The sequence below is a fragment of the Vipera ursinii genome (genome assembly GCF_947247035.1).
Source record: "Vipera ursinii genome assembly, chromosome: 1".
In the NCBI taxonomy this organism is placed as follows: Eukaryota; Metazoa; Chordata; class Lepidosauria; order Squamata; family Viperidae; genus Vipera; species Vipera ursinii.
This window is the reverse complement of record NC_139512.1, coordinates 74,294,512-74,309,428: the sequence shown is the minus strand read 5'-3', so window position 1 is coordinate 74,309,428 and position 14,917 is coordinate 74,294,512. Positions and strand designations below refer to the sequence as shown.

General features: G+C 37.6%; 1 protein-coding gene across 2 annotated transcripts in view; it reads right to left on the bottom strand.

Moving 5' to 3' along the window:
* Positions 1-2,002: 2,002 nt before the first annotated feature.
* SPI1 (Spi-1 proto-oncogene) overlaps positions 2,003-14,917 on the bottom strand; it is a 34,391-nt gene continuing 21,476 nt past the window's right edge. For both annotated transcript variants that reach the window (XM_083359437.1, XM_083359436.1), the window contains 4 exons: positions 13,860-13,953; positions 7,817-8,034; positions 5,488-5,638; positions 2,003-3,307 (listed from right to left, as the gene is read on the bottom strand). In XM_083359437.1, coding sequence (XP_083215563.1) covers positions 2,991-3,307; positions 5,488-5,638; positions 7,817-8,034; positions 13,860-13,953 — 780 coding nt within the window. In that variant the 3' untranslated portion in view covers positions 2,003-2,990. The remainder of the gene's footprint in view (positions 3,308-5,487; positions 5,639-7,816; positions 8,035-13,859; positions 13,954-14,917) is intronic.

Genomic DNA, 14,917 nt, shown 5'->3' with positions numbered 1-14,917 from the left:
ACCAGGATTTGTTACCATGATAAACGATCTTTTTTTGGTCAAGGAAAAATTGAAAATTAGACAACATATCTTGGCCACTGCCACAGATTTTTTTGACTCCTTATACTTAATGCTGCCGGCTTCCCTATCCCAACTGACATTATTATTTGCTTCTTTAAAAAATAAATAAATGCTGCAAAGCCAAATGCCAACTTTTAGCCTCATTTTTATTTTCAAGAATGCCTCTTAGTCACAGAGCTATTCTGAGAACTAGACAGCTATAGTCTAGTCCTTTGTTTAGAAGTAGGCCCAGCAGAAAGAAAGAAAAAGCAAAGATGAGCTGAAGTTGTATCAGTCATCCTGGAGGACAAAAGATGGCTAGGAGAAATCTCACGTAACAGACATGAGGTAAACGGATGATTCACTTTGCCCTGTGCACACTAGAGCAGCTATGGTTTGAACAGGGGAGTCTCCCATGGCAGACATTCTGCTGGTTCAGTGAAAAAAATTCAAAATTTAGGAGGCTCAAGGTTCAACTGAGTCTGTCACAAAACTGTCATAGTTCCTATGGCCTGTGTGCATTGTCCCTGCAACCCTGCACAGTGGTTTGCCTTTTTTGGAAAAGTCTCAAATTCTTGATTCACATACAACATGCAATCCATGATCGTATGTAGGCCTCTTTCCCAGAAAGGCTAAAACATGGCCATTTCCTGTTCTTTTGATGACATGTTTAAACTGGCATGACACAAAGAAAAGACATTACCTCATCTGCTTGGAGCTCGCTTCATACAACCCCTAAAAGTCTACCATTTCTTTATTACTGGGCGGGACTCAGCAAATGACCTCACAACCTTCTTTAGCCAAAATTTCTTTGGAACATTTTTCCTGCCATAGAAACCAAGCCAAGAGCTAATTGGAGAGATTTCATAAGCCCCCCAATGTTGTGGGGGCAGAGGAGTGGCTCCCACATGAGGAAAAAGCCTAGCTCTAAATGATATTTTTGTACAATATTTTGATCAATATTAAGTTTCTGCTGCTTCCCTTAAGTTAAAATGGAAAGTTTTTGATTATAGCTGGAATGGAATGTGTGTGCAACAATAAAAAAATGGGTGGGTCAGAATTACAGAGTTTAAATGGAATGATTGAAAAGTGCAGCTGAATAAACCATAGCATTCTCTTCACAGCTGAGGGCTGAAAGTGGTCAAACAGGTGGAAATTCTCAATTAGACATAGTTCAGATGTTTTTAGAAACAAATATTTTGGAAAACACGAAAGAGAAAACCACTTTGGAATTGAAATGAGAATTAAATCATACATTTTAAAACATGTGCAAACAAAAAAAAAATCCTCATTTTGCTTCTCTTCCAAATTGCAGTTCTTTGTCTCATAACATTAGTTTGTTTTTCATGTTTATCATAAAATGTGATACAAACTAAATTATAGCTTATTAAGTAATGGTGCTATAGGCATCACATGTAGTAGAAACATGTTCCAAAATTTCATTGTATGTATATAGTGAAGTTAAACAATTGTAATAAATACTTCAGAAAACTGAACAAGAACTAAACAGCACAGGGACTCTTAATTTATTTACTGTAGAAAACTGGGGGAGTCTCCAGATTCTTCTTCATAAAAAATCAATAACTGCCAAGGAATTAAACCCCAAAAGAGATTTCTCAAAGCAAATCCTCTCCTCATAATAATTTAAGGGTAGATAGAAGCAACCTCTCTTGTTTTTTAAATGAACAGGGGAAATTCCACCCCAAAATTCCAAAAAATTGTGATGGAAGAGATCTGTTCTCTTCATGTGGAACCCAACAAATAGGAGAAGAAAGAGACAAGATTCTAGGGATGGATTAATGCCATGATCTCAGTGCTTTGGGAATAGGATTGTGGCTTCCATAACAATTTCTTTTCTGGAAGAACATGGTATTTATTCAGGAAAGCCATACCTATGACTGTGGCTCCCTATGATCAATATGGCCAAGCTCAGTAATTTCAAGGCAGGGCAGATATATATAATCCTCTGAATTGAAAAAAGGTGTACTGAGACCACAGGGTGTACACCATATGCTTGTGACATTGCATGTGATAATGTAAGTGTATAACTCATTCATGGCTGAAACCCTCTATCTTAGTTAGCATTGGTATTCTTCTATACTTCCTATACGGTTCTCTTAACTGCAAAGAGGTCTCTAACTATGTTTTACAGAAGTGGTGTAAAATCTTTATAGGAAGCATCAGCTTAGAAGATCAGAAGGAATAAATATTTCAATATCACTATTGGTGAAACAGTAACAGTTCATGCTGTTGTACATATTATTGCTTCTGTGCCCATGGAAATGGTGAAGTATGTATATCACAAGAAAGGTAGGGCCCATAGCTCAATGGTAATCACATGATTTTGATCAAGAAGACACTTCACCCGGGGTTCTTTCTCCAACATCTCCATTAGGGCTTGGAGAGATCTATTTATAAGATGGCTCAAAAACAGCTACGATTATCTGGATTAATGTAGAAGATATGATTTCAGTATATCTAATTTTATTAAATATTTAATGTTAATAATACTTGCACAATAAGATACGTTTCCAAGGTCTGCAAATTTCTCTCTAGCCATGGAGAAATCTAGCAGAGTCTTTATTAATGCTAATTTAAAAGCTGTAAGGCTAAGGCAGTCTTTGAAGATCAACTAATACTGTCTGAGAAATAAAAACACTTCATTGGCTATGTGGTTTAATTACAGCACAATCAAATATTTTCTGAAAAGAACATACCTATACATTTCTTTCTCTTAAAAAAAGTCCCTACTGTGTCCAGCTTGTTGTATAGATGCAGAAATAACTTGTAGGAATGTCAAAGCTGAAAAGGGAATTCGTACCAGAGAAGATGTTGATGAAAACCTCAGTAAGGTAAGAATGAGGGCCCGGAGATGTTACAGCAACTCGGTTGCTAGGTCCAACCCATATTTGTCTCTACAATTTGGCTTTTGGGGAATCCTGGACTCTCGTTCAGAGAGGAAAGCTTTTTCTATCACTGCTGCTCTTTCCCATCACTTCATCACTAAACTGATACGTGAGCTTCTTCTTCACTTTCTTGACCTCCCCAGTCTTCCCATAATTTCGCAATGCCCGTGCCATTTTCTGGTAGGTCATTTTCTTGCGATTGCCTTTCTGAATGCCCCAGCGGTGAGCCAGTGCTTCTTTGTGCTTAGAGGAGAACTGGAATGTGCCTTTTTCCTTATCCACCCACCAGATGCTATCCTTCATATCTCCGCTCCGAAGCAGGTCGAGAAGAAATTGGTACAATCGGATCTTCTTCTTACTACCTATATGAAGAAGTAGAAAAAGAAATGCATGAGGGACAGTAGGAATACCAGAAACTTCTTTATATACAACTGACAGCGGTTCGTGATGAGTGCATTGTAATCAAGTGCTATTCTTGCCATACACTTCCAAACTAATGTAGGAATTCAAGCCAAGTCCCAAAATGCTAGAGAATTCCTGGAAGCCTGGCACTCAGACAAATCAGCTATCAACAAGCAGATAGACATAAACAACAGCTACGTATCATTCAAAAGAGACAATCAAATAGTCAAAGGAAACAAAAAGATCAGAACATCTCATCCCAGCAACCAACACTCAGATGAGCAGAGATTAACATCTGGATTAACATTAGAACAACAATCAAGAAGCAAACACACCTAAATCAAGGACCTGCCAAACAAGCTATCAGTAGACAACAGGCAGTCAAAGAACCATCAAGACTACTCCTACCAGCATGGACAGGGCAAGCCTCCAGTATATAAATGACAGCAAACCCCACTCCCTTCTAGCACTGGTGATGTTATATAGTTTGCAAAATATCTGCAAGAAAGCAACCAAGCTCAGAGAATACTGAGGACTCCACAGAATATATAAATGCCTGGGTTTACTCTTTGCACATAACCATAATGAAGTTTGATGTTGTCTTAGCATTATATGTAAATATAGTTATATTTTATAAACTATATTTTATGTAATCTTTTTCTGGCTGAGACTGCACCATTCCCATCTTTTCATCTTCTAAGGCCCATCACACATATGGCAACAATGCAGTGATGTCCACAGAGATGGCAGGGTCAGGTGTTTGGGACTTTGAGCTCTGATTTTATTAAAACTAGGAGCACCTATTTTCTAGCTATTTTATCAAATCTCTGGAAAAATATCACCATCACATTCTCAGTTACGCTGCTGTATTTTGTTAGTGTAATAGAGGGGTATCACCTGGGTGAGGTGATGGGTTCTCCAAGGACCATGAGAACAGGGTGGGAACCTGCAGGTTTCTCCTTAGGCTGCCAGCTGCAAAAGTCAGTATTGGGTTTCTCTCACAGTCCAAGCCAACATGGCCGCAAATGTCAGTGCCCAGGTACTGGACAGGGAGGGGACATGCTCATAATGAGAAATGGAGCAGTTACTTGCCCTTGACAACATTTCCAGCCTTGACACTGAGATGTGAGAGATTATTCACATGGGAAGGTTCAGGAGAAGGGGGAAAATGGTACTAATAGTAGATCAACCAAAGACAACTTCAGTATGCATTCACAGCAAGCTGGGAGATAAGTAACCTTAAAATGATTTCTAATGTGGGAAGGTAACAGCGTTCCGTGCGCCTTTGGCGTCTAGTCATGCCGGCCACATGACCACGGAGACGTCCTCGGACAAGCACTGGCTCTTCGGCTTTGAAACAGAGATGAGCGCCGGCCCCTAGAGTTGGAAACGACTAGCACACGTGTGCGGGGGAACCTTTACCTTTACCTTTTAATGTGTCTTCAAACTGCCAGTAAACAAAATGTGAGGATGAATATGTAATTTTCACTTCAAACTTAGATTAAAGAATTATTTTTATTTTTTTTATTTTTTAATTCCATTTATATCCCGCCCTTCTCCGAAGACTCAGGGCGGCTTACAAGCTTAGCAGTAGCCTTCATTCTATGTATATGCCTGCTTATTAGGGCTTTCACACACACCCCAAGCGGCATTATTACAAAGTCAGCTTAATTGCCCCCAACAATCTGGGTCCTTAAATTAAATGAAATGTTTTCTTTTTAATATGTATTTGATATGTGACCTGAAGGGGAAAACAATCAGAGCCATTACCAGATGAGCAAAGACCACAGTCAATGGGATTCTACCACTTGGTCAGAGAAAAAGAGGAAGTCCAAAGAAAAGCTGGTGCCAAACATTTCAGGAAGACCTGAAAAGGATCAGTCTTAATGGTAGGATATGGAGACTGTAATTGCAAATCAAGAACTGTGGAATACGCTTGTAGCTCAATGTGCTTAGCACAGGATTTTAAAAAAAAACCCAAACAAACACAAGATAGCAATGAGAGAAAACTTAATAAGGGCAGAAAAGGACATTTCAGTTTTGAGATAGTAGAGTTATATGGGAAGAGAAGCAATGACAGAACAGGAAAGAAGAAAAAGGATAAAATACAGAATTCAGCTTCTGTGGTATAGTTGCTAACCTGATTCTCCATTCATAACCCCAGGAGTGGGTTCCCCAATGTCTGTCTCTCCATCTGATACTTCCAAGGGTGGACTCTGCCTCTCTAGATCTTCTTCATCAGAACTGCGCTGATGAGAGGGATAAACACACATTCGGGGCACAAAGGCAACCTGTTCAGAGATAGGAGCTTGTCAGATAAGTCATACAAGGGGAAGATGGATATAGAAAGGAGATGGATATAGTAGCCTTTCTTTCAAACATCTCCTTCAAATTTGTGTCTGTGTTATCAGGTCATCTTACAGGAAGATGCAGAAGGACAGGCTACCATTGCAGGAAAAATCCAAATACATTGGTTAATTCTGTTTTTGTTTGTCATTAGGTTACAGAAGCAAAGCTCGGTGCTTCTTCACAAGCGCAGGAAATAAATTACGAATAGGCCTGAAGCAAGAGGGATAAGAAGGGGCAAACTGAGAATATACAAAATGGCTCTTATTTTGTAACTCATTCTAGGAGTCAGACTGTGGATTTCTGAGGTTTTTCTGTTGATGTAGAAGTTGTTCCAAAATATCTCAGTAAGGAATGTGCAATTAAGTTGCTTCAGGGGTGCAGTGATGGGTGGTTAATGATTCGGCAGATTAACTGGAGATGACTACAGTGGAAAGGGCTGGGATTGAGTAACATTGTGTGTACACTTCCTGCTAACTCTTCAAGGGTAAAACTACTGACCTTAACCACAGAGTCACCTTGAGCGCTTTATAGTTAAACTGCAGCTTAAATGGAGGCGTTAGATTGGCCACTAATGTTTAATCAGAGCAAATGTCCATCATATGAAACAGCTAAAGAAGATCCAGGGAAAGCAAGACTTTTATTTAAGGCTTTTAAAACATCAAGAGAAGAGTGTCTAAGCCACATTTTTTTTACCACAGTGGAAGTTCAGTAACAGTTTGGAAGCTCCTCCAGTGGTGACATGCTGGAAGATATTGGGGGGAAGTGAAACATTTTCATTTATCCTAGTGAGATATCTCCATGAGGTTTGCATGGAGAATTAACTGTCCCTAGTATTAAACTGTTACACTTTGGGGAATAATGAGAAGGAAAGAGATGACATGGTAAATCTCAATTTAAATGGATGATGGAATATATATCTAAAAACTCCATTCCATTCTTACTAATTTATTTTTTTAAAGTGTAGTTTTAAGTGTGGAACATCATGACCTCAGTCTACTTGGGGTTGAGAAAAAAGGTACTTGGGAGACAATTCACTTCGAGAAGAAATCCAGTTTAAAATATCCCATGACCTTTTGGTGACATATAATGATCATTCAGAGGTTTGCAGCCCAGATATGGTATGCCTAGTTTGGGATTCTGCTAAGAAACCACCTTTACTATTTTTTCTGATATTAAAGCAGAAAAATTGCTTCTGCCTATTCTTACCATTCAGATTGTCTAGGAATTAATGTTTTGCCTCTATTCTACTATTCCAAGTGCTGAGTTTGTGATATTAAGGCTATTTGTTGGAAAGTGGGCATTTTCTAAAGTGAACAAGAAATATATTAACTACAGTGAGTGGCTACAGCCACTTGAATACACCCAACCGTGGCTACTAAGCGTCATCATCCATGGTGCTTCTCTACACAGGCAACACAAGAGCAGGAATGAAGAAAAAAATATATGGGTGCTTTCTGTTCCCTCCTACATAGAAAAATGTTTGGCTTGATGTATGATGATGGGGATGGTAATATTTTAAATGAATTGGCTGCCCAATTTTAATTCCTTTACATTGCAAAGAAGGGAAGAAGACAAAGAATTAGCAGTTCTGGTCCTCTCTTTCATTCATGGTTACTGAGAATATCCCTCCTTGGGCTGGTAGTAGCTTCAGGAGAGTATTTTTGCTGCAACCCAGGCAGGGAATAGCACATTAAAAATAAACTGTTCCCTGGGTCTCACTCTGTTGGTTCCACCTACTATTTCTGGTTAAAAAAACACACAACAAAAGCTCCAAAACTGATAACAATATAACTTCAAATGATGTGTTTAACTGCATGGATAATTTAGCCTTTCTGATAACAGCCTGGAAAAGGTGTATCTGCTTTTTTTAAATATTAAACAAAAGTGATATAATCCTATGTATAATGCTTAGTTTCTTGTTCTCTTTAAAAGTCTTTTTGTGGTGGCATTAATTTGTCCTAGTTTTATTAAACTAAATGTTATAAAATAGGAATAATCCTTGTCTATTGAGTTATCTAATTTAGTTGTTCAGAACCTACTCCCCTTATAGTTTGCTATTACATTATGTTTGGGGTCTAGAAAAATATCTACATTTGAATTATCTGGGCTCAGATTTGTACCTGGTGGTTGTGGTTGAGTCCAAGATGTGTGACAGGAATCCCAGAGTCGAGAACATGCATCTGTTCTATCTCCATGTGCCGGTAGAGCTGCTGGAGCTGTGGTGGCTGCACACTTTGCAGCTCTGCAAAATGATTGTCTCCAAAGCTCTCAAATTCAGTGTGCAGATGGTGGGGATGATATTCCCAGTAGTGGTCTGATGGAGTTAAAAGCAGTTCACCTGGTAATACAGAATTAAGAAGAAAAAAAACCCATGGTTGTTCATATCTGCACAACAGAGAGAGGATTGCTAAATCTACCAAGTTCATATTCACTCCATATCAAGATTAGATTCCATGTGGAATATATGGAATTTGAATTATGTTCTAATATCAGAATTCAACAGGACATTCAATAAGTTCCACTTGGGTAGTTCATTGTTTGTAGTTTATTATGATGTCTTTAGTAGCACCATCCTTGATTGGAGGGGAGGTGTTGGGGTGAGAATTCCTTGTCTGAGGAGTTATTGCTACTCTTTGCCTAATTGAAAAAGCTGGAGGAAATGAGTGGAGAAACTGCCTGGATCTAGAGGAAGAAAGAGCAATTTTGGGAATGAGGAGAAATGGACGTCTGAGTCTGATGGTGTAGTTGCTATAAGCATATAAGCATAGCATATAAGCATAGCATCTACAGTAATAACTCCACATGGCAGCTATGTGCAGTGCTTAAAATTATTTCCTTATAGCACAGCTGTGCCAACTTGGTAGTATGTGAGTGGCATATAATCTTGAAACAAACTAGAATAACTATCGCCGCACAGTGATAGCATTTTAAACAATCTACACTCTGGCCATTTGTATGCATCGACATCTGGCTTATTATTATAATTTGGTATAGCATTATCCCAAACAGTTTCATGGGAAATGGATGCCATGCAAAAATGTCATTAGTACAAGAATCACAATCTGGCTGGTTGTGTTGATAAGTTACTTATGATTTCAGGAGCTACATAAAAATTAAAACACACTCCAGTTTTTTATGATATACAGTAGTTGATAATTGTCTCTGAATGAATTAAAAGTTCTGTTTATAAGACACAGTTTTTATCAGTATGTTGAGAAACAAAAACAAATAAACAAACTATGGTTTTTCTCTGTGCCAATACATTTAATAGCCAGTTCTAAGTTTGTACTCAATTTTCCAAGATAGAATGGGGCAACACAGCTGTTTGGTTATCCCAATCACATCCAGACAGCTGCTTAAATTTCTGGCCTGTGTGTTTTAGAATCCCCACAGGCTTCAGTCCTATTCCTAATAAAATGTGATACTTGGTATCTAAAATGGAAAACTTTTCAGCAAACATGTGTTGTTCTAGAAACCCTCCCAAAAGATGGAAACAAAAATTGCCTCAAACTTGAAAAGACTGTCAACTTGTATGTGATTCTGATGATCCAAATTTGAAACCACATGAAATGTGGTAAACTTGCAAAATTTGAAACCTTTGAGAAATGGAAGTGTTAAAAATGTCTGAATGAATATACCAAAGCTGAAATCGTTCACACAAGAAGTAAATACTGTTAACTGGTGATTAATCTCTCTTCCTCTATTTTGATGCAGCTGCATTCTTTCTAAAAAATAAAAGTAGACTTACAATCTGGATATCTTCTTTGCTCCCTTTTTATCACTGGGGAATAAGGTGGCCTTTACAATATAAGATTTGTAACCTTGTTATGCTGTTTCTTAGCTTCCATTTTAATCCCCTGTTAACTATCCCTTTGGATGATGGCAATCCATTGAATATTTGAAAATTAGGCAAAAACCTCTTTGTAGAATTTTATTTAGAAGGAAGACCAGGCCATTACTCTCTCACCTGACCCTTTTCTGAATCCATTTTAAACTGCTTCTTTTTGACCTTTAAAACTATTCCTAACTTGACATCTTGGTACTTGATGTTCTTGTGTTGATGAATCACCTGTTCCCCAGATGTATCTATGATGATCTGAAATAGACATCCAAGGTCCTTTGCCCAGTGTTCCTGATAAGTGATGTCCACAAATGACTTGCACAGATGAAGGGCTTTACTGCAAATGCCCTTCTCAAAGTATTGAATATTTGCACTCAAAAAGTCTGAAGACTTATGTAATGTCTTTCTAGTGCAAGACAAATGTCTAAATTTTCTCCAGCTTTGTGTTTTTAACATTTTATTTTTCTGCTTTGTGGTTTGAACAAAATTTATGCTGTGGAGCTAAGTTCCTTTCCTGTCTCATTATAAAATCACCATTTAACTTTACAGGGATATTTTACTGAGTTTACTCTAATGCATTTTTTGTAGTTGTGAATATTTTATATTGAAAAATCTCCCAGAAAAGCACTCTATCTTTCTCTTCTTCTCTTATTGTCATTCCTGTAATGACACAACGAGCTGTTGTGAGCCAGCATTGTGATCTTATCTGTCTTCACTCTCCTTTGCTATGTGTGCTGTGGCCATTTGGTGCTCTAGGGTACTAAAAAAAGTGAGATAAGACTGTCTACATCACAGTCTGCAGATGAGAAATGGCCAATATCATGGGAATGATGTGAAACTGGGGTTGCCAGCAAAAGTGTAAATCACTAATGAAGAAAGACTGATGATCAAGACAAGCTGGAAAACGTTGATTACCAAATGTTTTATTGTCTGTTAAAGCTACTGTGGTGCTGCATTATTATAAAGTGTGGGGCTCTATATGGTTTCCTTTCAGAACCCAGCTCAACATTCTTATATGACTTCTAATATGGCTTCATGGGGGCCTTGAGAGCAATGTTACCCTATGGTTATCTTTAGAAGGATATGTGTTATTATGACAATGCTTAATTCAGACTTGGGTTCATGTAACTCAATATTCTTTCAGGTAGCAAAGATTCACATTACCAAGATTCATATATTGTCTGTCCTACTCTTCCTAATTTAGCTGAGATTTAGATTTCTTTTGTTTCTTTCTTCTATCTCTAAGAACATGAAGAATAAAACTACTAATAACAGGTTGTTCAGATGGCTGTATTTGAGATTATGAGATTATTATTATTTGGCTTTGAGATTATGGAACCCTTTTGCTTGTTTTGTTTTGGTCTTATTTTGAATGCTTTGCTCTTCCGGTCAGCTGTATCTTTTCTATGTTTTTATTTTAAAAAATCCTTCCTTCTCACTCCAGTGGGTGGGAAGTGGTCTTGGGCTGGGAATCCAAGGTTTCTGTGCATTATCTTAGCTGTTCCTAACACTGCACCCTTCTGGATGCAGAGTTCTGATGTTGTTCTTGGGTTCTCTTGGAGCCACTCTCCCAATTTAGGAATCATAGTCTCAGGTGCTCCTATCACCACGGCGGGTGGGGGGGGACCACTTTGGTTTTTACTTTCCACATCCTCTCTAATTCTTCCTTCAGGTTCTGCCACTTTTTTTCATTTGTGTGTATGCATAAATGTTAGAGCCAGTTTGGCTTAATGGTTAAGGTACGGTACCTGGCTAGAAATTGGGACACTGCAAGTTCTAGTGCTGCTTTAGGCCAAAGCCTTGGGCCAGTCATTTTCTCTCAGCCCTATGAAGGCAGCAATGGCAAACCACTTCTGAAAAACCTTGCCCAGAAGAGGCTTGCAGAGACTTGGCCAGGCAATCTCCAAGAATCAGACATGATTGAATGGAAGAAATAAATATAAATATAAAACTATATGTATAAAAAATTGGGACTTCGGGGGCTATAAATTAAATTACATGAATGAATGTCCGGCCTGCAAAGTAGCCGAATTGCTGGGGACATGAGTGAGTGTGTGTTCTTTTGTCACTGTCTTGCTTATGAGCTTCAGAAGGCATCTGATGGCCCCTATAAGGGACTGGAAACTGAACAAGGCAGTCTTTGGTGTGATCCATTAGATTTCTGGAAAGGATAAAAACATTTTAAAAAATCACTAGGAGGCATGTGGCTTTTTTCATGTGGGAGCCATTTTGAAAACTGTCATGTGAAGTGAAAGAGGATGTGAGAGAATGGTTTGGTATGGAGACAAGGAGAATGCTTGCTTTAATGGCATGAAAATGTTAAAGGAAAGAGACAAGGCTGAGTTTGCTCAGATTCATTGCTAAAGTAAAGAGTGAAATAATGGACTCACTTTTTTTTTTTACCAATACTGTAGAGAAGTGTTCCTACCATAAAGGGCTTTTTTTCTTGATGTGTTACTAATAGATAATAATAGTAACCTTTGACTCACATATAACTGCTAGGTTGTGAACATAGTTCATCAGTCATTTTTATATTTATTCTAAGTTGTAGCACATTAATATAAGGAGGATTACCAAGACATAGTTTTTTTTCTTGCCCCTTTTCTCCCTCTGTGTGTCTGACTTGTATTGGATATCATCCTCATGTTTATCTCTGTAATATTTTGCCAGCATTTCATATTGACAATAGAGAAGAGGAGAGATTCATTTGTAAGGAAAGGATGAAATATAAATGAAATGGAGTTCCTTAGAGAAGTACAGATTCCTGTGTCACTTCTCTCACCTTTTTATATAGAGATATCAAGTTCTTCCATACTGATCAGAAAATTAAAATTATATATTTTTAGTCTAATTCAAGTGTCTCATTTACACATACAAACATATTATTATATATGTTGTGAGGATGGAGATAATTAGAGGAAGATGTTTCTTCTGAAAGCTATGTTCTATGATGAAGTGTAAATATTTTAAATAAATATAAGTGCCTGCCATGAGAGGTAAGAGGTGGAAGTCACAAAAAACATGATCTTGCAATAAAAACCCCACCCCTTATATACTTGCATGTGACAGTGTGACATAATTTGGACAGGGCGAAACTTGCATTTTTTTCATTATGACACACATTTTGTCATTTTGTTGTGACTGGGGTTAGGAAAGGTTGCTTATGTAAATAAATACTTTCACTTTCTTTACAAAAGTGAATGAACATATATCCAGAACATTCCAGGGTGATAGTTTAAAGTCAAATGTACTTAATGTCAGATACATAAGACCAAAACAAGTAAGACATGACCTGCAATCATATATTGTGCTAAGCACAACATGCTTTTCCTTGATATCAGTTTAACATGTTGCAACTCAGTCACTATCCCTCATAAACTATAGTTTACAGATTAGCAACTGAACTCAGCCAAATAACCAGGTCAAGCAAACTGTAATTTCCTTACAGTTGGAGCAGTTATTTCTAAATCAGCTGGAATGGAAAAAAAAACAACCCATGATTTTCAATCCAATTCCTTTCTGTTAAATAGGGTCAGTGCTAATCTAATTTTCAACACAACAGGAACTATAAAAATGTAAGCATTAGATAACCTTTGCCTTTTAATTATTATTTCTTGTTTGGTGATGAATTCAATATTATTCTTCAGGAGTTTCTGTAAAGTATTTTGGCAATTTAACTGTATGTCCACTGGGCCTGCTTCAGATTTATTGTTGTGCCCATCTCCCTGCTTCCCAGTCATGGGGAACATATTTAGTCTGCTTTCCCCAATTCCGTTACCTCCAAAGATACTTGCACAGAATGTTTACTTCCAACATGGTCAGCCAGGGCTTATATGAACCAGCCTGGCTAGAAATTTGGCTCTTGATCTTACAGTCAAACATGCAGAGCCTGTCCTCTGAACCACGTTCTCAATTCCACCTATGTTGCTGCTGCAAATATTCCTATCCTGTCTATCACAGTATCAGAAAATACTGTGCAAAATCTAGAAGAGTGATTTGGTATTATTTGTGCTTAACTGGGAAGTACTTATTTATTATTGCCACCTCTGGAAGAATCCAGGACCCAAATTTGGCTGGTATAATGAAATAGTTATCATTAACAGAACTTTCAGTCTTGCTATGATCTTTGAGATGCTGTTGTATGCACTAATAGTTTCAGAAAGGTAGTGTTTACATCATGCTAGGTCAAAGTGCTCTAAAGCTATTGACTTGAAGTATTGGTTGCAAAAAATGTAGTTAAAAGCTGTACTCATTCATCATCCTTCTTGAACGATCATAAATCTATTTCTCTAGTATTCCCAAATTTTTGGCAATTTACTTACCACCATGACTGTCTGCCTCACTGTTAAGATACTGGTAACTATCATGAGATTGTCTGTAGAGGTCTGATTCATAAGATACCAGGTCTTCAGAGGGCTGTGTAAAGAAGAGTTTATTGTCACATATGAAAAACAAAGACCAATGTTCCCCTTTGTCCCCTGAAAACAAATAAGACATTAAAACATGAGGTTGATAGGTGTTTCCAGAAACTATACTTCAAATCACAAGAAAGTCTTTTAAAAAATTAGCAAAGATGGATTTGTTTTAATGTACAGTAGTTCTTTCATCTAGTCATGAAGCAGACAGGAATTGTTTTCTCCACTATTTAAAAACTGATCCTCAAGCATTTATGGCTGGCCATATTTCTTGGCTCTTCATTTCAGCTAGGCATGACATTCCAAAATAAAGTATCAATCATGGAAAACAACTGAATAAATTTAAAGAATTCTTCAACATTTAATTCTGCTCCAATATTACTCCTGTCCCTCCAAGATTCATAATTCTGTTAAAAGATATACATAGATGGCAGTTTAGCTCTCTGGAATAGTCCCCAAGTCTTTAATAACAATATCGTTGTTAGAATTTTATAGCAGTATCATGTCCACTGGGTTTTTCTCTGGGAGATAGTCCAGATGCTGGTGAAAAGCTACAGAACTTTCTGCTCTCTCTGAATTGTTTCATTGTTCATTTCTGAACCCAACATGGGAATGAGGACAACAGGATTGTTTTTATTCTTGGTTTTGTTTTGGTTGATTATTAGTGTTTTGCATTGAAATAATGCCATTTTGCCATGAAATACACGGTACGATACAAGAGAAAAACAACCTTATCTGTGGCCTCTCATTTACCAGGAAATGCTTGGCTGCAAAATAGGTGGCTTTAATTGTTTTATCCTTCTTTAAAAAGTTGTAGCTGATAGTCATTATTACAAAATATTACTTAGATAAATAGATAGCTAAAGCCTCTGTCTGAGTCTGAGAAACCTCACTAGCATTGCACCTGACTGCCTACACTGGATAGGGGCTGAAGTTGTTTTGACTGTAAAAATGATAGCTACATC